The 22,932-nt window shown below is 48.4% G+C and overlaps 10 protein-coding genes across 10 annotated transcripts; 4 read left to right on the top strand and 6 right to left on the bottom strand.

The window, feature by feature from the left end:
- Positions 1-253: 253 nt before the first annotated feature.
- Positions 254-1,114, bottom strand: FOBCDRAFT_194217 (uncharacterized protein; the record flags this gene model as incomplete). Its single annotated transcript, XM_031180478.2, has 1 exon — positions 254-1,114. One exon carries the CDS (start codon positions 1,112-1,114, stop codon positions 254-256), a length of 861 nt encoding a protein of 286 aa, XP_031041246.2.
- A 453-nt stretch (positions 1,115-1,567) lies between these two features.
- On the bottom strand, positions 1,568-4,454 carry FOBCDRAFT_209973 (uncharacterized protein). The gene is made up of 3 exons (XM_031180477.3): positions 3,920-4,454; positions 3,447-3,866; positions 1,568-3,397 (listed from the first exon to the last, which is right to left on the bottom strand). The coding sequence occupies exons 1-3, from the start codon at positions 4,220-4,222 to the stop codon at positions 1,649-1,651; spliced, it is 2,472 nt and encodes an 823-aa protein (XP_031041245.2). The 5' UTR covers positions 4,223-4,454; the 3' UTR covers positions 1,568-1,648.
- Positions 4,455-5,274: 820 nt separating this feature from the next.
- Positions 5,275-6,838, top strand: FOBCDRAFT_254908 (uncharacterized protein; the record flags this gene model as incomplete). Its single annotated transcript, XM_031180476.2, has 4 exons — positions 5,275-5,331; positions 5,385-5,849; positions 5,902-6,048; positions 6,095-6,838. The coding sequence occupies 4 exons, from the start codon at positions 5,275-5,277 to the stop codon at positions 6,836-6,838; spliced, it is 1,413 nt and encodes a 470-aa protein (XP_031041244.2).
- A 184-nt stretch (positions 6,839-7,022) lies between these two features.
- On the bottom strand, positions 7,023-7,982 carry FOBCDRAFT_266486 (Alpha/Beta hydrolase protein; the record flags this gene model as incomplete). Its single annotated transcript, XM_031180475.2, has 1 exon — positions 7,023-7,982. The coding sequence occupies one exon, from the start codon at positions 7,980-7,982 to the stop codon at positions 7,023-7,025; it is 960 nt and encodes a 319-aa protein (XP_031041243.2).
- Positions 7,983-10,231: 2,249 nt separating this feature from the next.
- FOBCDRAFT_254907 (transmembrane amino acid transporter protein-domain-containing protein) lies at positions 10,232-11,963 on the top strand. Its single transcript, XM_031180473.3, has 2 exons — positions 10,232-11,212; positions 11,261-11,963. Exons 1-2 carry the CDS (start codon positions 10,422-10,424, stop codon positions 11,916-11,918), a joined length of 1,449 nt encoding a protein of 482 aa, XP_031041241.2. The 5' UTR covers positions 10,232-10,421; the 3' UTR covers positions 11,919-11,963.
- A 321-nt stretch (positions 11,964-12,284) lies between these two features.
- Positions 12,285-13,493, bottom strand: FOBCDRAFT_266484 (uncharacterized protein; the record flags this gene model as incomplete). The annotated part of the gene is made up of 1 exon (XM_031180471.2): positions 12,285-13,493. The coding sequence occupies one exon, from the start codon at positions 13,491-13,493 to the stop codon at positions 12,285-12,287; it is 1,209 nt and encodes a 402-aa protein (XP_031041239.2).
- An 81-nt stretch (positions 13,494-13,574) lies between these two features.
- FOBCDRAFT_313349 (uncharacterized protein) lies at positions 13,575-14,874 on the bottom strand (the record flags this gene model as incomplete). Its single annotated transcript, XM_054702639.2, has 2 exons — positions 14,139-14,874; positions 13,575-14,019 (listed from the first exon to the last, which is right to left on the bottom strand). The coding sequence occupies exons 1-2, from the start codon at positions 14,762-14,764 to the stop codon at positions 13,575-13,577; spliced, it is 1,071 nt and encodes a 356-aa protein (XP_054558614.1). The 5' UTR covers positions 14,765-14,874.
- A 349-nt stretch (positions 14,875-15,223) lies between these two features.
- Positions 15,224-16,049, top strand: FOBCDRAFT_209969 (uncharacterized protein). Its single transcript, XM_031180469.3, has one exon. The coding sequence runs from the start codon at positions 15,389-15,391 to the stop codon at positions 16,007-16,009; it is 621 nt and encodes a 206-aa protein (XP_031041237.2). The 5' UTR covers positions 15,224-15,388; the 3' UTR covers positions 16,010-16,049.
- A 353-nt stretch (positions 16,050-16,402) lies between these two features.
- On the bottom strand, positions 16,403-16,855 carry FOBCDRAFT_90252 (ankyrin repeat-containing domain protein; the record flags this gene model as incomplete). The annotated part of the gene is made up of 1 exon (XM_059612262.1): positions 16,403-16,855. A coding segment is annotated over one exon (453 nt), but the record flags the coding sequence as incomplete, so codon positions are not given.
- A 3,636-nt stretch (positions 16,856-20,491) lies between these two features.
- FOBCDRAFT_254905 (uncharacterized protein) lies at positions 20,492-22,876 on the top strand (the record flags this gene model as incomplete). The annotated part of the gene is made up of 1 exon (XM_031180467.2): positions 20,492-22,876. The coding sequence occupies one exon, from the start codon at positions 20,492-20,494 to the stop codon at positions 22,874-22,876; it is 2,385 nt and encodes a 794-aa protein (XP_031041235.2).
- Positions 22,877-22,932: the final 56 nt, after the last annotated feature.

The following is a 22,932-nucleotide window of genomic DNA, read 5'->3' as shown; positions in this document are numbered from 1 at the left end:
GTGTCCGTGGGTGCCTTGGTTGGCTTGGTTAATTGTTGATTACTGATATGGCCATGGTGAGCATCTTGAGCTTCGTGTTACCCTACACAACCAGCAATGGATTCCATATTTGGGTTCAGCAATTCATATCTCTATTGTTGATTGTAATCGTAGTCATGTCTTTCGAGCCCAACTACGCCTAATCTACCCTGAGCCTAGTCACTATCAAATCATATCCCATGGATGCTTCTTGACCTATCTCATGGATGTAAGTTCATACTTGCATCTTGCGGACCTGATGCATCATGACGACCAACTCGTGGTCAAGTCGTCTAAGCAGTGCCAGATTGTCCTCCGCTTCTAGTAGATCCCTCACACGCTCAGCAACATAGGCGGTTATGTCTTCGACCTGATTATCCATCTTTCCAGAAAGAGCTTGATGCGCGGGCTGAATGATGTTGCGAATATGGTCTTCACGACACACGAGTCGTTTATGCTTGAACGGCTGGTCTAACCAGGTAAACTTATCATCCACGTCGAGTCCGATGATGCGGCACATGGTCTGGACACACGACGTGCGACAGAACTTTTTGTACTCCAAAATACAGTGTGGCTGTCTGGCCAGGTACGTAAGTTGGTTAGAGTCCCTCGTGTACACCCTTGTCGCGTCCATAATCCGTTCCATCAGATCAAGAGATTTGATGTCTCTGGTCACATCCAAGTTCATGAGCCAATCGAGGACCTTATCCCAGACGAGATGAGTTGCCGTTGATCTCTCTTCTAGGATCCTCGTGACCCTTTCGACGGTATCGTGTTCGACGATGTGCTCCTGGGCCCAGACACGGTTGGCAGGCTGAAAGAGCAATTTGAGGTCGAGAAAACTGGCGCGATCTTTATTGAATGGAATTGGCTGGAAACCTTCGGGCTCGGAGGGGAGGTTGTTGCAGGTTGGAAGTCCGTCGGGGCCAGGCAACAAGTTATGTAGGTCGATGTTTGCAGTGTCGCGGTTATGCCGGATCCACGCGAGGCGACGCTGGAGCAACAGATTCCAGTAAGGCTGCATGTCGGGATCGATACACACACTGGAGTGGGGGCCTTCTAGGTCGATAAGGCGAAATGGGGGGTCTGGAGACATGATTGATAGTGTGAATGTTTGTGAGCGAGCAACGATATTGGATGTAGAAATGAACAGAGTTGATGGGCTGATGCCGACGAATAAACGTGCTGTTTTGATGATGGATTCTGATGATGGTGATGAAAGAAGATGAGAAGCTTGAGAGACGTGGAGGTCGAAGAAGCAGTGTATCATGGTATACAGTCCACCCCTTCCTTTTGTCGCTTCTCTGGCAGTTCAACGAATATGTGCCTGCCCCCACAAGAAAGCGGCTTCCCACACACTGGCGGGAGGCATGCTTCTTTCAGGGAAGGCACCATTTCAACAGACTGATGCCTTGAATCTCAGACCAGAATCTGTAACCACGACAGATGACAGAGTAGGAGATACAGGCGACGGTTGAAGAGCAAAGACGAAGAAAGGGGGAGGTAACAAGACTTTGGACCTCTACCCAAAACAAACAAAAAACTTGGGTAAGTTCAATATAACTTTGGATTACTTATTCTTAATATGGTTATTAAATGTTACAAGTTTTCGAGGCAGAGGAGATCAGCCTCAAGTCCCTTTCCTCGTCGGATCCTGCAGCCTCGCAAGTTCCAACAACAATCTCCAAGTATAAATCGTCATATCGACCTCCCTCACAGCCTTAGCCATCCACTCACTCCCCTGTCTCGCAACCTTCTCTGCCACCTTTTGTCCCGCCTTGTTCAACGTCAAGTAATTCACCAGCTCAGGTAGTTCTTCCAAGCTCTGACTGACGGGTATGTAGTGCACCCACGGCACCAACCGCTCATCATGCCATTCTCGAAGAAGAGCTTGCTTAAGGGGAAGTGTATTTGAGGATAAGAGCTTGTAGTAGCGGCCACTTATTCCGTTGCCGTCGAGATCGAATGCGAGTTTTGAGTGGAATGCTGCGTCTTTGTCGGCCCATGATTTTATGTTGAAGAATGTGCTTTGATTGCGGCAGAATTTGCGGTCGCATTGGAAGATTCTTGTAAAGCCGACGTCGTATAGCCGTCCGTTTAGGAACCATGACTTGACACTGCTGATCAGGCCGTCTTTCTCCCTCAGGTATGTGTGTTCTTGATGCCCAAGGTTCTGCGCCAAAGCCACGAATCTCTGCCGTTGGTGGTTCCTCCACTGATCGTCGAGAGCGTAACCTCCGGTAGTTGAACCCGTCCAGTATAAGTTGTTCTTCTTCTTTGACCATGGAACATCGTGGGTCTTGTCGTACTGAAACTCTTCTTCGACGTATGCTGGACTTGGAAAGAGAATATCGCCCATTGTTGAGAATGCACCCGTTGACAAGACTGGTGCTAAACCTTCAATGAGACGAAACGTCTTTGGGCTTATGAAAGCGCCGTGTATATCTTTGTACTCTGGATGTTTGCACAAATCTGACTCGGAGAGGTGATCCCTGACAAAAGGTAGCCCGAATGTCTCGAGGCCAGATTGGTCATCCCGATAGGTCTTGTGTAGCGGGCAAGACTTCGTTAGAGAGTCCCAAGTCGGATGCATTGACATGTCATTCAGCCGGATAGCTTTGTCGACGTCGCCTGCCTGTGGAGGTATAACAACCCTCGGCTCGTCAAAATGATTGATAAGAAACTTGACATCTGGCAGAACTCCTGGAAGATTCCACAACAACTTATCAAAAATATAGCTGTAATGACGATCGTAAGAACGACTCGGATGACGACACTTTGTCTTCGCAGTCTTTCCCGAAAGCTGACAGAGCCAAACCTCACTCTGCGGCGTTTTATATACCTTTCCAATCATTTCAGAAACTTCGTTCCCACTGAGTTTCAGGAATGGCGATATGGCGCTGTGAATCGTGTCAAATTCATCGATGATAGGTGAATTGTGCTTCAGGGCGTATTCAAACCATGCTTCGAAACCAGGTGGTGGATCAAGACCGTATCGCTGTTTGTACTGCTTCACTGCTGCTAGATACGTTCGAGATTGATTTTTTAACCGACTTTCGAAGACTGATTTTGCTTCTTGGGCTAGTAATTCGATGGGATGAGATTGAGAGGAGAATACGGCGGATGCTGAGGATGTTGCGTCGTGGATCATGTGTTCGTTGTAGAGATAGGGAATAATAGATGCCGATAAGCAGGACCAAAGGAGAGCTTTGCCCTTGGATTGTTTGGGGAGGAGTTGACTTGTTTGATAAAGGGTGAGTATTGAGACTGCGACGTGAGACAAGGCTTGAAGTTGAGAGGTTTGTGAGAAGGGATTTCTGGTGCAGGCGATAGCAAAGGTTCCTATCGTGGTAGCTATGCACCAGGATGTTTGTCGTGCCTTGGTTTGTTAGTGTCTGTATAAGCTGGTTGACAGGTCTACTACGTACGGCTTGAATGGTAAAGAACCAAGACAAGGCCTTGACTAATCCCGTAAAGGGCACGAGAATGATATTGCTGTTTGGAGGTCCGAGAACCAAAGTCTGGAAAGCCACAGCAATGAGAAGGAGGACCATGGTTCGGCCTGCAATGGCCTTGATATTCGTCTCGATGTCAACTGATGACAGTGACAATACCTTCACCGTGAAGCCCGGGATGAAGATGCTGTAGACAATAAAGAGAGAAGCCACCAATATGATCGATATTAGGGAGCCGAAGATATCACCGTTTGAAAGTGAGAACGCTGAAAGGACAGCTACCAGTGTTGTCCCCTTGATGGTGCTGATGAGAGGCGAGGTAGGGACTGGATCAGACGAAATGCTCGGCTGAAAGTACGTCTGTACTGTAAGGAGAAGAGGGGTCAAAAGAGGCTTCATCGCTGTCAGTACGGTCTCACCGGATTAGTATCCCATAATCAACTTACATAGAAGCCAATAGTGTTACTCTCAGCTCTATAAAAAGCAGCCGCCACGATACTAAACGCAACAAGCCATTGTGACAACGATGAATGACGCTGTTTCCGCGGATCATTCAATAAAGGCGAGGACGCCCGGGTGTTCGGTAGAGCAGTATATCTGAAGAGGAACGGAAGAACAGCCCAACAGACCATCTCAGAGCACAGCTCCAGTCGTCTCGAAGGAACATACTGCGACACCGTCGTGAACACCACCGCAGCAGTCGCAGAGCCCACAACGGGGTCAACAAGGTTAAGGGGCGCCATGCCCATAATGAATAGTGTCACCTGCGAAGCATGAGGGGACCCAACTGGCAAGGCAAAACTGAGGGCCTAAAAAGCTCAGCTGAAATCAGGAACCGAACCTAGCCTCAAAAGAACGTCTACCAGTAATTTCAAAGGAAAAACAATGTCAAAGAAGAACAGCAAAACCCTCCTTAAAGACTCCCCGTCCCCCAAAAAAAGCCAAGCGAGCTTGGCATGCCAAAAACATCTTGGCGCCCACGGTGAAAATTGCCCGGACGAATTGAACGACCAGGCACCTGCATAGCTATTGAGTTGGTTTCACAGTGAAATGTGACAGTAGCAGAATCCTTCGTGGCTGTGTCCATTCTACGTCGTCATTCTTGTGCAAATGCCGGGGTGTCATCTCGTATCATGACGATTTCCAACGATTCTATTGGACGGGAATCTGGCTGTGCCGATCATCCGCATTTAAACTGTTGGTTTGACCATTCTTTGAAACGACCAACCCGAGGTTCAAAATAGGAAACTGCCGAGGTGCCGAAAAATCTCATGATTAGAGAGTCTGGAAGGCTTTGTTTTTCCCGCGGTGTTTACTTATGCAGGGAGAAACACGTAATTCAAACCCCGTATTCAAGCCAAGGAATTTGATCAAGAGGCTAATTCAAGCTTAATAAGATATTCACAAGGATCAGCGCGATATGAGGCCAGAAGCGGTTAGTATGGGGCAGTGTACGCTACGACTCATCTTATTCGTCGTCATGATTTGTTAGAGAGGTCTTGGCCTGAGAGATTGGGTTGAGGTTATGGCGAACCTCATTGATTGTTTCTTTGGAGAGAGGCGATATTCCTGCCGCTTCACAGCCATTGTCTTCCAGATTTATATATCAGGATTATATAAGAGTATTCGTTCTCAGTGATAGAACTACGTGGAAGCTGGAAGATATCACTGTCATGTCGTACAAACCATTATTAAGCCGCGCGTCTCAGACAATTTAGCTGCTTGGCGCGAGTAAGCGGGGGATAACATGCAACCAAACATCAAACTTGTTCATTTGAGGTAAAACCCCGCGATATCAATCATGGCTGGTGTTCCTACAGCTCGAGGTTGCGACGCGTGTCGCAAGCAGAAGAAAAAGGTATGTCATACCAAGAGCTTGCATAGTAACGAGTGGGACACTAAAGAGATCAGTGCGATCAGGCTAAACCGGCTTGTGCGAGATGCACACGTCTCAAGCTCCAATGCACAGGAAGTGGTGTAAAGCGCTTCGTCTTCAAGTCCGAGAACACTCAAGCCGCTAAGAAACACACGAAAACTGTGGCTGGACCGTCTTCGGCGCTGAGTAATGACAAGACGTTGGTGGCGGGTAACTTGGTGCATATCCTTGAGTTCGATAACCCCGGCTATGATATCTCAACGTATGGATGGTTCGTCAAAGACTTGCCACGCCACGTTGGATCGAGTAAACCGCTTGATGCAGCTATCACAGCGTTTGTAACAGGCTTTAGACCGTTGAAGGACAGGAGTGTTTCAAAGGTTGATGCTCTGGATAAGTATGTTTTTGCGTTGAAGGCGTTGAGGGAGTCGATGCAAGATCCTGCGCAGGCGTTTTCAGCGGATAATATGTGCTCGATCTACTTAATCTCGATCTGCCAGGTAAGTCCCCTACTCTACCGTGGTATAGAAAGTCTAACTGGGTTGTTCATAGGAATGGCTTGGCAGTGGTGGTGCGAGTGCTGGCAGTGTTAACTCGAAGCACCATGAAGTGCTTGCATACTTGCTTCAGAACGCCATCCTCAAGTCCCAATTTAATCCCTCCGACAAGCCGTTCATGCAAACGATATTCTCCATAGTGGTAAGTCTCTCTCCCTATTCCCTACCCATGTCCTCACGCCCGTCAGGTCCTTGAGAGTTTCACCAACCCCAACATCCACCTGGGCCCATGGTTCTGGCAAGCTCTCTCAGTCCTAGGCGATGCCGGACGGCCTCTCAAATCAGGAGATGGCACGTCCTTCGCAAGTCTCAACATCGGAACTATGGGCGAAATGTCCTGCTTCATCCGCGATCCCGATCGATACCTCTACCAGATCCAGTGTGCATATGCTCTTGTTCAGACAGAACACCCGAGAGTTGTCAAAGCAGCTGAAGAGGCAGTCGCTAAAGCCAAAGCATCTGGCTCAACGTTTCTTCAGAGAAGAATGGGGATGCGTTTCCATACAGCGATCGCAGCGATGCTGACGATGGCTGCTATTCTGAATCGCATTCTACGGTCTTACGATGGCGACCCTGTCCTCGTAGCGGATGCTAAGCGCTATGTTGACGAGAGTATTGCACTGGGCCGAGCCGCCAGCTATAATCGGCCGATTGCAGCTGCTGCGGTGGCTTCGCCTCTCGCGCTGTCATTAGCTGCGTTGGATGATTACAGACGCGAGGAAGTTGAAAAGCTGCTCGTGGAGTATCAGACTGATTTCCCAGGCTTGAATTACTTTTCTGATGTCAGAATGGTCAAGAGGGGCTTTGAGGATATTGATAAGAACAACCAGAGAAAAGTGAGGTTGCTATTATCAAGTGAAGAAGAGTTTGATAGTAGTTCAGGTGAAAATAATATAGATACCGAGACAGGACCGGGGTGTACAATATTGTGACGAAAAGCAAAGAATAACAAGACAAAGTAGAATCTTCAAATATCTCCCTTGCTCACGCTTCCAGCCAAACCTAGTACTTAGGCATCAGTGGGGGCAAAGAGTATATTACCCATATGTGTTGATTTCTGTTCTTACCTTTGTGCTGGGACTAAAGCTTCTTTTGACCCCTCAACCTTATCACGGCTCACGCTTCTTGCTCAATATCCTTCAAAAACGCAACAATCGCCTCAACCATCTGCCCCAACCCCGGATCCTCAAGCGGATAATGTCCCGCCCCCTCCAACATAACAGTCTTGACCTTGACCTTATCAACATCCCTCAAAAACGCTTCCGACACCCAAAGCGGCGTCCATCGATCCTCAGCCGGCTGCGTCAGCAAAATCGGGCACGTATTAAAATCCTTCGGTTCCTTGGCCGGCTCATAAGTCGTAAAGGAAGATAAAAAGCTCATCGATACCCATGCGTTCGCGGAACTGTTATCGCGCATACAAGCTGCCAAGGCTTGAGGATTGTTGACGAGTGTTGACATTCGACCGGTGATGTACATTGGCATTGACATCCAACCTAGACCGAGAGCGTGCATTACCCTCCCCATCGGTGCACCGATACGACTCATGAAAAGATTTCGGCATGCAGCATCTGCAACACTCTGAATTCTCATATCCATAAAACACATGCCCACAATCCCCCTAACACCCTCATTCATCCCCGCAACATGAAACGTCAAACCACCCCCCGCACTCAATCCATAAAGTGCAATAGGCCGTTTATCATTTTCATACTCATGATCAACAAACTCACTCGCGATGTTAACCCACTCCTCATAATCCCAAACATGGCCCTTTTTAGGAACTGTGCAGCCGTAGCCTGGCATGTCGATAGCGACGAGTTCAAAACCTGCTTTGTGCAGAGGCACGCCGAGGAGCATTGACATCATGCGCCCGTTTGTTCCCATGCCGTGATGCATTATGAGTCTGACGCTGGCGGAGGGGTTGCGCCATCTATCGAGATGGAGAGCGTGGCCGCGGTGATGCCATACTTCTTCAGTGGGAGAGTGATCGGGTGTGAAGTGGAGGCGTTGGGGGAGGAAGGATTGGATATCTCTCCATTCTTGTTGTTTGGCGTAAGCTGGAAACTCAGACATTTTGATGTGAGTATTGATGATGATGGTATGTAGTCTGCTTATCTGGTGAGATTTGGTTACTTATACCAAGTCCTGCGGTGCATCCGTGAGCCCAACGGAGTTCCGCAAGAAAGCATCTGAACATAAGCGTAGGTGCCAAAAATAATTAGCCTCAAGGTAAGTAAACCCATACTAAATTACCTAAATCTTTTTGTCACTTATGATAGAGCTCCTAAGTTTTCTTGCCTCCCCTTGCCGCTTAGGACCTTTTCGTAGTGTGCGATTCGCTGACGTGAGAAATCGACGGAGTTAAGAAGATATTCGCGCTCGGCTTAGATCGTGTGGCAGCCGTCTTCCAAGAGATCCAATTACAGGTAACAGGAATGTCTAAGGGAACATATATGGTATAAGCTTAGTAGATGCCGAGACAAGCAATTCTTCTTAATGTAACCCATTCTTCAATATGCTTGTGCTGACTTCTCATATTCGACCGGGGGGGAACCCTTTTCATTATAGACTTGTCATAGTAAGCACCATATTTGATGCGACACGTAACAGCTGGCAGCCTCTAGCCGTAGAGACTCGTTGTCATTGGTCATGAAACTGCTGTGAAGTCGCTCTCGGATGACGGAATCTCTAATTCGGCATGTGTCTTGGGCCGAGACCCTCAGGACTGATTGCCAGGGTTGTCCAAGGTGATACTGCATGAGTTGAAAGATATTTGTCCGGTGGGGGTATGGTGTCATTGACCAATTGAGTTGATGCTTGAATGCTCACTGATAAATTATAACACTATCAAGACATGAGCAATGAAGCGTCAGTGACTACGGATTTTTGGTGTATCTTAGATTTATAGCAAGCCATGGAATGGAGCTGAGCTGTCTTGATTGCCCAATAGTGAGCTTCACCAACTCAGACAAGGTTCAATCTCATTGGTCTTATGATCAACGACAACGCTCCCGAAACTGATGGTCATTCGCGTATGCAAGAAGGTTGCATCGTCAAGAATGTTGCAACAGGGTGACATTTCCCTGCTGCAGTGTATGAAACGCCACAAGGATGAGGAATAAGGTTATCAGATCAGCCAACTCGATCGCAAGTGTCGCAGACTACCCTGCAGGTATCCAATTCCGCTCGCACTCCAGTTTTACCAACGCGCCGACCTCCAGTTCCTCCCGTCAATGGAGCGGGTGTGTACAGTGATGACAATTGGGAATTACATGATGATTAGTCACCATTCCTTCCATGCTGCGTGAAAGAAACCGTCGCTGAAATCGCCAAGGTGACGTCGGACCACTTCTCGCCTTACAACAGCTTGACAAGCTGGGCAACAAAAGGGCGCCGAACACGGATCTCGCTCTTTGCGGCTTACCTTCCTCCTCTAGCCATAAGCTCCAACGGTCTCGGACATTTAAATTACAGGAATAACCATAAACCCGCCTCACCTCAATCCACCAACCATTTCTCACCACCGCTAACTTCACGCGTTACGCAAGGATCTTCACGCGGCCCGTAGCTTAGAACATTCCCAGAAGGATTTTTTTTCCATCCTAGTTTTCATCATGTCACCCAACTCCACCGTCAACCTCCGATCGGAACATGAATGTGGATTTCGCGTATGTAAAAACTGTAGAATGCCCAGCTTTTTCGGCTCCATTTTCTACGTAAAAGAAATACCAAAAACACGAGTAGGGGGGGGGGTCCACTGTCAGATGTTGTTTTTGACCTGAGCTGATTTAAAATCAAGGCTGACATAACCTTAAAAACTTCCTGCAAGAATTTTAAACTTTTAGGTTCCTCGGTAGAAGGTAGGCTTGTAGTGGCAATAGAGCGAAATGAATGCCGTACGGAGTCGAGTCCGGATATTCGGACATACGTAATGCTCCACCGGCTGCAAAATTGAAGGTTGACGGAGGCAAAGGCCCCACTATTCCGGTGCTCCATCCGGCGGATCTGCCGGGGTGGCCGAGGACCAATCGGCAGGCAGGTATCTACAAAACCTCAGCATCCTGAGATTACCTACCTTCAAGCTCTCATCAAGGGACCTTCCTATCCTGTGTTACAGACGAGGTTATCACGTAATGAACTGAGCGAGTTGTCTTCCCCCACGGGGTCTACGACAAGCTATCCTTTTGAGTAATTCCAACTCTTGTAATGCTACAGCTGTAATTGGGCACACCCGGACCCTCGGGGCTCATTTTCCCCGTCGAACCACCAAAAATGTACATCATAGCTCCCGCCACAACCTCCGATCGGAGGTCTTTCGGCCTGGGGTATAACATAATAAAAGGGTGATATATGGAGAACTACGGGCCGCTAATAACGTCAAGTCTGCCCATGAACCTTCCATTGACTTTTCCTTTTCACCTTCTACCTCCTTTCCCAATTCACTGTCCTCCTCCAGCCTCCATCACCTCACAATTGGAAGTCGGTAGCTACGCAGGACCGTAGCACTTCACAATGGGCATCATGAACTTTTCAAAAAAGCCCGCTGAGCCTTCACCACTGACAAACAACCCCCCCGAGTCCAGCGCCTCAGACACAGAGCCTCCAAAAGATGACACGGATTTCCAAGCCGTTCCTGCTGGCACTGAGGAAAAGGGCAATATCTTCGATCAAGGCGGGAAGAATTACAGAACTCTTGGACGATGGGACACCGTCCTAATCCTCTTCACGAACCAACTCGGTCTTGGAATCTTATCCCTCCCCTCAACGATAAAAACCCTCGGAATCGTGCCCGGCATAATCGCAATCCTCGGCATCGGCGCGCTATCGTGGTACGCCGCATACGAACTCCTCCAATTCTACCGCAAACACCCCAATGTCGTCAGTATCGTCGAAATGACCCGCATCGTCGGCGGCGCGTGGTTTGAGTCCTTCGCTGGCTTCGTCATGATGATTCAAGTCGTCTTCATCGTTGCTTCAGCTACAGTTACGCTATCAGTTGCGCTGAATACGCTTAGTAGTCATGCGACGTGTACTGTTATCTGGATTCTCGTGGCGTGTATCGCGTGTTATCTTTTGTCGATACCGCGGACGATGAAGTTTGTTTCAAAGGCGGGAATTCCCAACGCTGTTAGTGTCGTGGCGGCTTGTTTGATCGTTTTGATCAGCTTGGCTGTTTCGGGACCTGCGACTGCGCCGGAAGGTTGGCATAAGGAGATCAAAGTTGTTGGAAACCCTACGTTTCGCGATGGTCTTAATGCATGCTTGAGAGTTGTATTCTCATACGCTGGCACATTCACATTCCCGTAAGTTCACCTCTTCGAGACCAATGGAGCGAAGCTAACAATAATCAGCTCATACATGGCCGAAATGCGAGATCCCGCAAAAGACTTCCGCTTCGCCCTCGCAGTCCTCGAAATCGTCAGCACCCTCTTCTACATTGCCATGGCCGTCGCCCTCTACTGTCTCGCCGGCGATCTCACAACATCCCCCGTCCTCTCCGCCGCTTCCTCCATTCCCGCAAAGGTCGCCTACGGAATCATCCTCCCAGCCGTCGTAGCAACAGCCCTCTCAATCGGCCACACGGGCTGCAAATACGTCTACGTTACCGCGATGCGACAAATGCGCGCAACGCACCAAGTCACAGACAACAGCATCAAGTCTTGGGTGACATGGATCTTGTCGGTCACAGGATTTTGGGTTCTGATCTTTGTCATCTCGAACGTCATTCCTATCTTTGACTCGATTTTGTCGATTACGGCTGCTACGACGATTCCGTGGTTTACTTATGGATTTGCGGCCATTTTCTGGCTGCATCTTAACAAGGGTCTTTATTTCTCAACGTGGCAGAAAGGTTTGCTCACGGTAGGAAATGTTGTCATGATAGCACTTACGCTGTTCATGAATGCGGGTGGACTATGGGCGGCTATCACTGAGCTGCTGGATCTCTTTGCTCTCCACAAGGATGGCATTGGAGGAGTTTTCTCATGTGGAGATAACTCTATCTTCTAAACGAAGTTCTATAGAGCGTAAATATACTATTGATTGTTTGTCTTGTCTTCAAAACTCATTAATGGTTACCCGATGTGAACATGGAATAATTTTGATGCATTGTATCCCATCCATTTCAACAGCTAGAATGTAGTACATATCAACATCGTTTTCACATCGCCAGCCTCAATCAACACGACGGGGTTCATTCTCTGTCGCGTCCACTGTTCGCACAACCACGGCTCTCTTCAATCATTTCGCCATCGTTTTCGACCGTCACATGTCCTTCATACTTTCCCAAGTCCAAGATAATCCCCGTCCATACAGTCCAAATTATAGACAACCCAATTGAATCACAGTATTACCTTTCGTTTTACCTTGAGTCCCTCATTGATATTTTTCGGAGCACCATCCCATATATCCTTTTGTTTCATCGACAATCCTGTTCCTGGGATCTTCCAGCGCCCGCTCTACCATCTTCTCCATGGCTGCATCATCGATGTTGCGGCTTTCATCCTCCGATGGCATGCCATGGTAGCCAGGTAAACCATCTTCACCAGCCCGAACTCGAATTTTCCCCAGCACACCAAGCGTCTCAAGCCAGGCCATGCGTCGATCGAGAAGTCGAGACCAGGCATCAATCATGTTTCGTTTGAAGTACGCTTCAATCGGAAGATCTGACGGGCGTGTATACATCTGAACCTCGTGTGTCCAGATAGTGCCGGACTTCAGGTTACTTCCGAACAGAGATGTCGGACCATCCTTGGTCGTATCGAAGAAGAAGCTAGTGAAGGGGTAGTCGCTCGTGATTTCTTTGCCAAAGGTGATCTGGGCAATCGCTTCGGGGATGGCGATTTCGATCTCGGCGTCGTCCGTGGTCGGTAGTGATGGGTGATTCAGGATTCGCAGATCGGGCATGCCAAGCAACGCCAGTTCAGTCGGAGATAAACGAAATGTGCCGGAGTAGTCCTGAGGGAGAACCATCTTGGTACCATTGATCATGAAGGGAAAAATATCCACGCGTTCGTCGACACGAATGTTATGATCAATCGCCTCAGCCTCGTTTATAAGCTCGCACACTCGGTCAGAATCAATAGCGGACTCGTCAATGAGAAAAGCACTGCCACCATCTGTCAGAATATCGTTGGTGTACATGAGTTGTATGACTCGAAAAGGGTGAGCAAAGGCGATACACTGAAGGTGCTCATGAATCTTCAGCCAGTGTTCGAAGTAGACCAAGAAGACTGCCAGAGAAACCTCAGGAACTGGCTCTATAGCATGCGGCTCTATGCGTTTAGTAGGGCTCTCAAAGATAGTAACCCAGAGCTCAGTAGCGAAAAGCATTGCCGTCGCGTTGAACTTGTCTTCGGGTTGAGCTTTGGCGAAAGCAGCGAGATTCGAGTAAAATCTAGATGGGTATTTCATATTAGAAACGTAAGGAGCACGGTAGAGAAATGTCGCAGGTGCATAGTTGATGCAGTGATGCCGTACAATGGAAGGAAGGATTTCTCGAAAGCGGCGATTTTCGGGTCCATGGAGCTGACCAGGGTCGACGCATTGTTCGAGGTTGGGTGACTTTTGATGAGGAACTTGCATAGTTGTTGGTGGCTTGATGCGAGCCACGACGACAGGAGCTTTTCCATTGTAAAAGGACCGAGCGGATTCGAAGGCCAGACACTACGCGTACTCGACAGTGATATCTCCATCAGCAAACGCCTGCTCCCAGGCCTCCTCAATCAAAAGGTGTTTCACCGCGCGAAGATTTCCGGGTACAGTAAGAGCATGGTGGAGAATGACCTCAGATGGGGAGAGATTCCCTTCAGAGGGAACTTCGAGTTCCAACCTAGAAAGATCATCGACATCCGAGTACATGTCGAGACGTGTAGCATCCGCGCTCGCAAGAACTGGCTCCAGCGTATACGCAGAGTAACCGACCAGTAGCCGTATTGGAGTCGAATCATCGCAGGACTCATCAAAATGGTACACATGCATCGATTGAGGCAGGGGCTCGAGAGGATGAAAATGGTCTCTATACCAAATGGGAGTTCCGCGATTCAGGACACTGGTTGTGATCCATTCGCCTTTGGGATGCTGGAAGATGATGCATACTGAACTAGCCCGGCTGTAACATGGAGAGTTTTGGAATAGTGCAGATGATAACGAATTGTATTCATTCTGCAAATCATTTCTTACAACTGATCGTCCTATTCATCTGCCTTGGGTTTCTCCGCGTATGTATACCTGGCGTTCTGATTATCCCCATTCACCTGAAATCCGCCTGAGCAATGATTTTGATTCCCTCTTCCACCGTGATAAAACTGATTGCCCGATCCGCTATTGTTCAATACCACTCCAGCGCTGCGATCTTCCTCCAGGGAAGGGGGGAGTTTCTTCACTTCTTCTAGGGCCCGCTGCAAAGTCTCGATGTTGTCTTGGCTTACGAGAGGATCCACTGCCACGAGACTTGCGTTGGTGAGTAGCTCTACCATGATCGTCTCGACTTTCTTCCCATCGCCACTCTTGACCGCCGAGGCATAGCGCTTCATCTTCTCTCCATCTTGTGTAACTGTGTCAAAAAGATTCTCAATGGATCGTAATTGTCCACAGCCCTCGTCTGAGACATGCTTTACGACCGGGTATAACTCTTTCAGTTGTTCTGTTTCCTCCTTGCTTGACTTTAAGTGATTTCGTGCTGAGCTGAAAACTTGCTCTACAATTGGGAGATGCTTTGCCACTATCGAGAAGGCTTTAGGGATATCCGGAGCACTTTCGGCTATGCAACATGATTCTATCGCCTGACCAAGCACGAAAATTGTCGTCTCAAGAGCCCTCAGGGCTTGCTGCTTGCTAACTTCTGGGTTTGACATTTTCGGTTGAGCCGCTTGTTATCTGGGGTGAAGTTTATTGATACGTAGGATTGCTGATAGTTGGGCTATTGGGACTTGAAAAGTAATCTCGATGGATTTTCAGATGGGAGATTGCCGACGAAGTGACATTCATACTGGACCTCAATAAAAGGAAACCTGTGCAGCTCAGCCACCGCATAAGACTTGGCGGCATAAGCGCTCGGCGCAAGGATTAGGTGCTATCCCCGAGTCGCTGACTCTCAAGGCAGGAACTCAATCCTAAGCGACATAAAAGGTTCGGTAATTTTAGGATAAGTTTAGACGATCTTTTGACTAATTGTTTTTGACAGGTATGGAGTTTTCTTGCTCTCTGCAGAGGGCTGCATGCGTGACGAGGGGGTTGCATGCTGACTGCATAAATACCCCCGCTCGGGCACAACGCCATTCTGAAAAGGACAAGGCATAATCCTATTGTGTTTGGGATTTACAGAGGTTTTCAACCCTCAGCAAAAAGCCTTACAGTCACAGCCTAGCCAGGTTGTAAATCACTGCTGCTAGACAAGGTTAAGCATTCATTCACCCCAGTCACAGCACCCCTCCGCATCATTGACTCATCTGAGGGATTAAAGCAGCTGAGATACTACCATGTCGGGAGCAGAGGTTCTGGGCATCATTTCCGGTGCCATCACTGTTATCGAGGCTACGATCACTCTTTACAAGACCGCCAAGGACTCTTCGGGTCTACCCCCATCACTTCGAGATGCAGCGTCTCGCCTCCCCCTCATACAAGAGAGCCTCACGATAGCCGCTCACGGCATCCAAAAAGACTCTCATCCACCAGAATCCTACGCTGCTCTTGAAGCCGTTCTGCAAGCATGTAGCGACAAAGCAACGCAGCTCCATCATATTTTTGAGGCCATGGTACCCCCAAGTGGAGCGACACGAACGCATAGATATCTTAGGGCTGTGAAGTCTTTTCCCCAGGTTGACAAAGCCAATGTACTGGTTGAGGGGATCCTTGGGGATCTGCAGGTTCTCACGCTGAACCATGTTGTCAAGGCTGCTACGAGAGAGCAAATTAAAGAGTTGATGGGTATGGGTATGGATAGAACTGTGGGCAGGGAACCATCAATGGTGCTGAATAATACTGGGATTGGGAAGCAGTATGTTCATACAGGACAGGGAGATCAGAACATTGCAAGTAATACGGCCACGCAAGTTAACGGGAACTTTCATGGCGGAACATTCAATTTTACGCAAACATGATCCATTGATCAAGATGAGAGTCTGGTATACAAGCGATGAGAATTATGTTAGGTACTTCTATAAGTCATCATAATAGTCATCGCCATACAGTCCATATCCGGAATTCGAACCTTCAAAAGAAGAGTTTGAGGATGATTCCTCAAGCCAAACTCTGATCTGATTATGTTTCCTACTCTGGTGCCCTGGAGATTTAAGCACATCGATCGCTGACCAACCCTGTGCATTCCTTACATGGCGGTCGGCTCCCTGGGACAAAAGCTGTCGCGCCTCAGGGAACATTCCGAGATGAACTGCTAACATCAACGGCGTGAGCCCAGCATGGTCCTGTACGTCCAAGTCCGCTCCGGCTTCCTTGAGAAGCCTAATCGTGTGGCTGCTCGCCTCGGTGCTGTTGACTGCATGATGGACAGCCGTGTAACCTTGTTTGTCTGGCATGTTAATATCCAGAGATTGATTGATGATCAATTTGACGCCACCTTCAAAACCTAGCCTGGCAGCATGATGGAGTGCCGTCACGCCAGCTGAATCTTGAAGTTCGAGAGATGCCGCATTGTCAACGAGAGCTCGCACCATGGGCTTATTTCGTCGTAAGGTTGCGAGTATTAACGCTGTGTTACCCTTGACATCAGGCTCGTCAATGACCTCCCTCAGAGAACATCTTGATGCAAGAAGCCTCACTACCGCCTCCGAGCCTCCCAGCACTGCATAGTGGAGTGCAGTGAATCCAGCCGTATCCTTCATCCCAGGCTCGACGCCATTAGTAAGGAGGAACTCCACGTCCTTCACCCGTCCGCTATAAGAAGCTCGATGCAATCTAGTCATGCCTTTCTCATCCACCTCATTGATATCGGCCCCATGCTGACAGAGCAACCATGCAAAAGAATATTCAGCCTTTTGCAGTGCCAGATCAAGAACACTGGGGATGTTGATGTGCCTGAGCTTCACATCGGCTCCATTCAATATCAAAAGCCAGACTACGCCAGTGCTCCTGAACTCAATGGCATAGTGCAGAGGTAGCCACCCCTTTGCATCCTTCTGATCGACCTGGGCGCCTTTTTTGATTAGTAGCCAGACCAAGTCCTCGTTCTTCTCACAAATAGCCTGGATGAGCGGTGTCCATCCCTCAGGGTCTTTTTCGTTCACATTTGCTCCGTGCTCTATTAACAATCTGATCGCAGAGTGTTGTTTGTAATAAAAAGCCCAATGAAGAGCAGATTTCCCATCCTTTACATCTCGTTGATTGGCATCAGCTGGGTTTGGTTGCCGCTCTAGCAAACGTTGGAGGACTACTGAGCTTCCACCTTTAACGATATGGAGCACTGGTAGCCACCCATCACTCGTAGGGCGATTGAGATCCACACCTCTGTTCAGGAGAAAGTGTATCAGGCAGTAGACGTGATTCCTCACTGCGTCTCTGAGAGGCGTCCATCCGTCATCAGAAGAGCTATTATTATGGCTCAACCTATGAATCATCTCGTGAGCATGATAAAAGACCTCCCTCAGCGAAGTCCATCCTGCTGTAACCTCAACGTTAACATCTTTCTGACTTTTGATCAGCAGAAGAGCTATCGAAGTCGGGCCATAACGAATAGCAGATGATAAAGGCGTTAGCCCCTTGCTCCCTTTGAGATCGATCCTAGCGCCTCCACGAATAAGAGAACGGACAGCTCGTAAGCCCTCAGTGGTAGGTCCCATGAGTAACTTGTGCAAAGCTGTATCACCAGACTTGTCCTGAATGTTGGTGTCTGCAGACTTTTGGACCAAGTAGGTTAGAAGCTTGTGTCTGCCATGTATTGCCGCCCAGTGCAAAGCCGTTTGACCGTTTGAGGATCGAGAATTGATGTCTATGCCAGACTTCAGAAGGCGTTTGATCCACGTGAGGCGATTGAAGTATACCGCCGCGTGTAACCCGGTCATCCCGTCAAAGTTGCCGCCTGAGACTCCTGGAATCAACCCGAACGCTCTGGACAAACTGACACTGTCTGACAAGAATCTCTTTACCAGTTTCTGCAACTCTGAGCCGAAGGGCTTGCAAATGTGGGAACACCAATAAGTTGCAGAGTAGACGAGAAGTGGGCTGTGCAACGGACCAGACCCTTTCAGCAAAAGAGACGTTAAGCATATTTTGGATATTGTCAAGTCCGGGTGCTTATAGAAGACTTCATGTCTCTGTAGGTGATTCTTCAGTGACTCGTGCACAAGTCTTAAAGTCTTTGTTTCGTGATCTTCCACTATCAAGCCAGCACAGGAAGACAGAATTGCATCTCTCGGTGGCCGTGAGTCTTGGTATTGAGTTCCCTGACTTTTCTGTAAGGCGAAGCTATCACGGACTTGATCCACGGTCAGGCCAACTTTGGCATTTACCGCCCAGGTAAAAACATGCTTGGCTAGTTCAGTTTCGAAGGCGTTGTCACTGGAAAGAATCCTTCGAATAGATGCTTCGAACGCGCGTGATGACGAAGCAGGTAGTTGTTTAAGGGCCTCTTTGATATCTGTCAAGGTACCCTGGTTACTGAGGTCATGTAGGTGAAGCTTGGCTAGAAGGAACCTAGGATTGCTTAGTCTTCATATTCGAAAGGGTAATATCCCCCCAACTTACATTCCACTCTTCAAAGTCAATTCAGTAACCCTAGTAATCACTTCATCTTGGTAAGCTGCATCTGCCAATACTCGATGAAGTTCCAAGTCCCTGTTGATCTGGTCTGTGACATATCTTCTTATATCGCTCTCATGTGGTGTTATATGTAGTCGTTGACTAATTCCAAGGTCGCGTATAAGGGAGTCACTTCTCGAAGTAAAGAGAAATCGAATATTCTGCGGCAACTTTCTAAGCGCTTCTTGCATTCTCTGCCGAGTTCTTTCTCCCTCACTATTTGTGCAGCTGTCCAATGCATCAATAATCAGGTAGACTATTTTAAACTTCGAGGCCTGCGCTTTGAACAAATTGAAGTATTCTATTGGGTGAATGGGAGCTGTACCACGAAATGAGTTGTTATACTTGGATTTCAGATCTTGAGCGAGATCTGTAGTCCCTTGATGTTGTAGAAGTTGGAGAAGCAACGTTGACCATATTCGGGCAGCTGGAGGCGACTTATCATCTCCCTCATGAAAGTAGAAGTAGATGCAAGCAGTATCACTTTTCTCTTTGATCTCAGCTTTTATGGCATCTATTATAAGCGACCTGAGTTGTAAGCTTGGGCTTTGGTAGCGAGTAGATGGGAACGAACACAAGCACTGTCTTTCCGGATCCCACTTCACAACAGCGTCTTTAGCATGAGTCCCATGGTTTATTAGCTTTATGGTATAACTCACGAATCCCGTAGATTCCAAGACAGCGATGAGACGTGATAGAAGGGTCCTGCCACTGTTGTATCTCCTGGTTATCAAGTATCCATTTACCAGTGTCCGGTGTCGCCTGGTTAACAATTTCAAGGTGCTGACGATTAACGTCCAGAGGTGAGCATTCAGCCTGGCGCATCACCCAGTCAATCAAGACGGTTGCTTCAGAACGTTAGTGAATATCCTGTACTGCCGTTGTATAACTTACCGGTTGGCTCATTCGGCTCAGTCTTGGATGCTCTCAGGGCTTGAGCCAGATTCCAGACAGATGGGATTCCTTGAACATCTGTTTGCAGGTTGAGTGCAAATGTAGTGTACTGTCGGTGATCACTACGATCGTTGAACTGAACGCCATTACTGCTCACCACGTTTTGGTCTCCATCTCCAGGGCCTAGATACTGACATCCCGATGCATGATTCTGGGCTGAAATGTCAGGCTTTGACCCTCCAGATATTGTTGATGCCATTTCATACGTCTGTCAACCATCAATCTTTGGATATTGGAAGCATAGAAGATCTTTTGACTCGTCTATCTGTCTCTGCCTCGGTTGTAAGAACAATTGTGTGATTGGAATCAGGCTGAAACATAGGCATAAGCACTAAGTCTGTCGGTTATAGAGATCCCTGCTCTGGTATCGGAGGCCTGGGAGGCCAAACGTGGGGGCCGGAAACCCCGGCGCTTAAAAGGCAGAAAACTTGAGACTCTGAATTAAGGGTCGGAAACAATCTAATCAAAAAGCTCACTGAGCTCATCAAAATCTATTCTAAATTAACCTAGAGCTGTCCAAGCTTTTTCGTCTCTTGGAAGTACGCTCTGAAGTCTTCTGACACGCTCAAAAGGCAGGTCATTCTGCAATGCCTACTTGGTGCATACTCAGCCGCACGCCAAGAAACGCCCGAACAGGACAAAGATCCGTTGTGAGACCATCCAGAGGGGTTGAAACTGCCTTGCCGCTGCAACCTTCCCAGCCTGCCCTGAGGTCTTAGAGGAATCTCTGAAGGCAACTCTGCGCTACCTTCTTTCTATCCAACAACATCTTTCTCCATCTCATTCCACCAGTTGACTTGCTGGATCACACCGCTATTCTACTGTCAAGTTGTCCCAATCTTTAGTGCAAGCTCCTGGGAGGATTGTCCAATATCATGCTCAAACAAAGACCATCAGGCCCAGTCCGTTTCAAACACCAGCGTCCCTCGAGCAAGAGGACAACAGTGGAGACAGATGTTTCTTCCGAAAATAACGAGCAGAACTACAGTGATGACTCTGGTGATTGGTTTGACGACGAAGACGAGATTCAACCATCCGATAGTGCTTCAGCTTCTGCAGCCCCAGAGAATCCGTCGACATCGTCAACTGCTCGTGACACAGATCTGCCAAAGCATCATAATACGAAGGATATGTCTCAAGGCTGGAGTAACGCTGGTCTAGGTGGTCACCCCTTGGTTCAACATCAGTATACATACCAAGGTGCGGGTCAAGCACCAACTCAACCACAGCATCCAAACTATCAGCCAACCGAAGGATATGGAACGCACGGAATGCATGATCCTAGGTCATATCCCTCTTACAACGTACAATATCCTACGGCCCCAAACATGCAGGGTGTTGGTGTATCTGGCAACGGCACCCAACCAAATGTCTATCCATACGGACACAATGTTCCTCCAGAGCATCATCAATATAACCAACATGTACCTTTTGGAACCTATGCACCAAGGATTCACAACATTCAACCTCGCATACATACAGGTCTATCTGTAGCATCATCTCCTCCCCCGACCCCCCGTCCCAGAATTCCTTCTCCGCCGAGAGAAGATCCAGAGAAGATGGCTCTATTAGCACAGCTTAATGAAATTAAAACCATGGAGGCGAAGGCAAAAGCAGCTGAAGAGCAAAGGGAGGCAGAGGCCAAGATTCGAAAGGAAGCTGAGGAGGCTTTTCACCGAAGAATGGAGGACATGAGACTCGCCCAAGAGGAAGCTAAGAAGGAAATCGAAAGAGCTAAGCTCGATGCAGAAAAGGCAGCAAAAGAGAGAATGGAGACCGAAAGACAAGCTCAGGAAAGAAGAGCAGCAGAACATGCCCGAACCATGGCAGAGGCTGAGAGAGCAGCCGTGGAGAGACTGCGGGCTGAACGTGAAGCGGAAGAAGAGAGATCAAAGAGATTCAACGAGTTTGCAGTGAATCTTGAAAAGGAAGTCAGATTGAAGGTCGAAATGGAGAAGAGAGCTGAGCTTGCGGAACGAGATGCAAAGGTAAAGCAAAGTGAAGATCTTGAAAGGCTCGCAAAATTAAAGATGATCCAGAGCATGGACGAGATCGTGAATCTAACCAAGAAGCGAGTCCTGCACGATTTGGTCACAGACGGAGAATCTATAGGATCAAAGGAGAGGCAGGGATGGTTGATAGAGACGCGGAATGAAGCAGATGCTGAGAGGAGTATGTTACCGACAGAGAAGGGTCAGCTCTCGATACCTCGATCCAGTACACAGCCGCGCCACGCCACTGTCTCAACTGTACGCTCTGCATCAAGCGCTTCGGTAAAGCTCCCAGGTGTCTCACCGACTCCTTCATGGAAAGGGAAGCATCCTGAAGCTCCTGATCCGTGGGGTTCAGGATCTGAAAGCGGTGATGAGGGGACTACCAGCAGACCCGGAACCAATACTCAACATCCCTCTGAACCCGTACGGAATTCTCGACGCAGTATGTTTGAGAGACAGCAGCAACAGGCGTATCAAAAAGCAGATACCTCGCGGATTGAGGATTTGGTTGACCAGATAGCTGATGCTGTCATGGATAGACTGATGCACTCTCCGTACAACGAGATCTTGATGCACCGCCCTGCACACACTGGTCAATACTCTCGCCGACACGTCCGCCCCAGACCAGACCCATTCACTACAGCTCCCAATCCATTCCCGAGCGCCAGACAGTTCAGTAATGGGGAAACACTGGAAGTGGAAGAGACATCAAGTTACGCCCAAGGTCCACCTCCATGCGGGCCGTCCCGACGATTCTACAAGCCCCCTAAACCAGCACGTCTACGAGGACGAAGCATCAGGGGCACGAATCCAACCCCATCTCTAGACCTGGCTCCTCGCGAGACACTATCATCACAGGATGTCCCTATACCCACTGGCAAGAGCAGATCATCAACACTACGCAGCCCACCGCCAGGTCCTCCGCCACCTCTAGAAGATTGGCTCAACAACAGTGCACAGTTCGGATCGCAGACTAGCTATTCGGAAGTCGACACTGTGACTCAAGAGACTTCTACAATCCATGGTATAACGCCTGATAGTAGTGATACAGCTTGGAAACATCCCGAGCCATGGATCCAAGACGTTGTTTCTGAGCCTGGGGATGGACATAACGTGAAGAAGGGGTATGGAAAGTTGCATAAGGACAGGCTGGATGCTTATTTAGCAGGCCAAAAGGAGGGTGATAATCTTCAGAAAGCGTACAAATATGTTTTCCAAGATGTTGAGCCAGTACCGGCAAGTCTGAAAATGGGAGTAGGATACTAGATAAGATATAAAACGACGTGCTGTATTGTAATCAAGAATGTGATAGGCAAGGAAGG

This window comes from Fusarium oxysporum, chromosome I, assembly GCF_013085055.1.
Source record: "Fusarium oxysporum Fo47 chromosome I, complete sequence".
Taxonomy (NCBI): domain Eukaryota; kingdom Fungi; phylum Ascomycota; class Sordariomycetes; order Hypocreales; family Nectriaceae; genus Fusarium; species Fusarium oxysporum.
Note: the sequence above shows the minus strand (reverse complement) of the source record. Positions and strands in the feature narration are given on the sequence as shown.

Coding starts and splice junctions, on each gene's coding strand:
- FOBCDRAFT_209973 (XM_031180477.3), bottom strand. CDS start 4,222: ATGGGCATGGCGCCCCTTAACCTTGTTGACCCCGTTGTGGGCTCTGCG. Junction 3,867..3,919: donor GTAACACTATTGGCTTCTAT/GTAAGTTGATTA, acceptor ACAGCGATGAAG/CCTCTTTTGACCCCTCTTCT. Junction 3,398..3,446: donor GGTTCTTTACCATTCAAGCC/GTACGTAGTAGA, acceptor TAACAAACCAAG/GCACGACAAACATCCTGGTG.
- FOBCDRAFT_254907 (XM_031180473.3), top strand. CDS start 10,422: ATGGGCATCATGAACTTTTCAAAAAAGCCCGCTGAGCCTTCACCACTG. Junction 11,213..11,260: donor GCTGGCACATTCACATTCCC/GTAAGTTCACCT, acceptor AACAATAATCAG/CTCATACATGGCCGAAATGC.
- FOBCDRAFT_209969 (XM_031180469.3), top strand. CDS start 15,389: ATGTCGGGAGCAGAGGTTCTGGGCATCATTTCCGGTGCCATCACTGTT.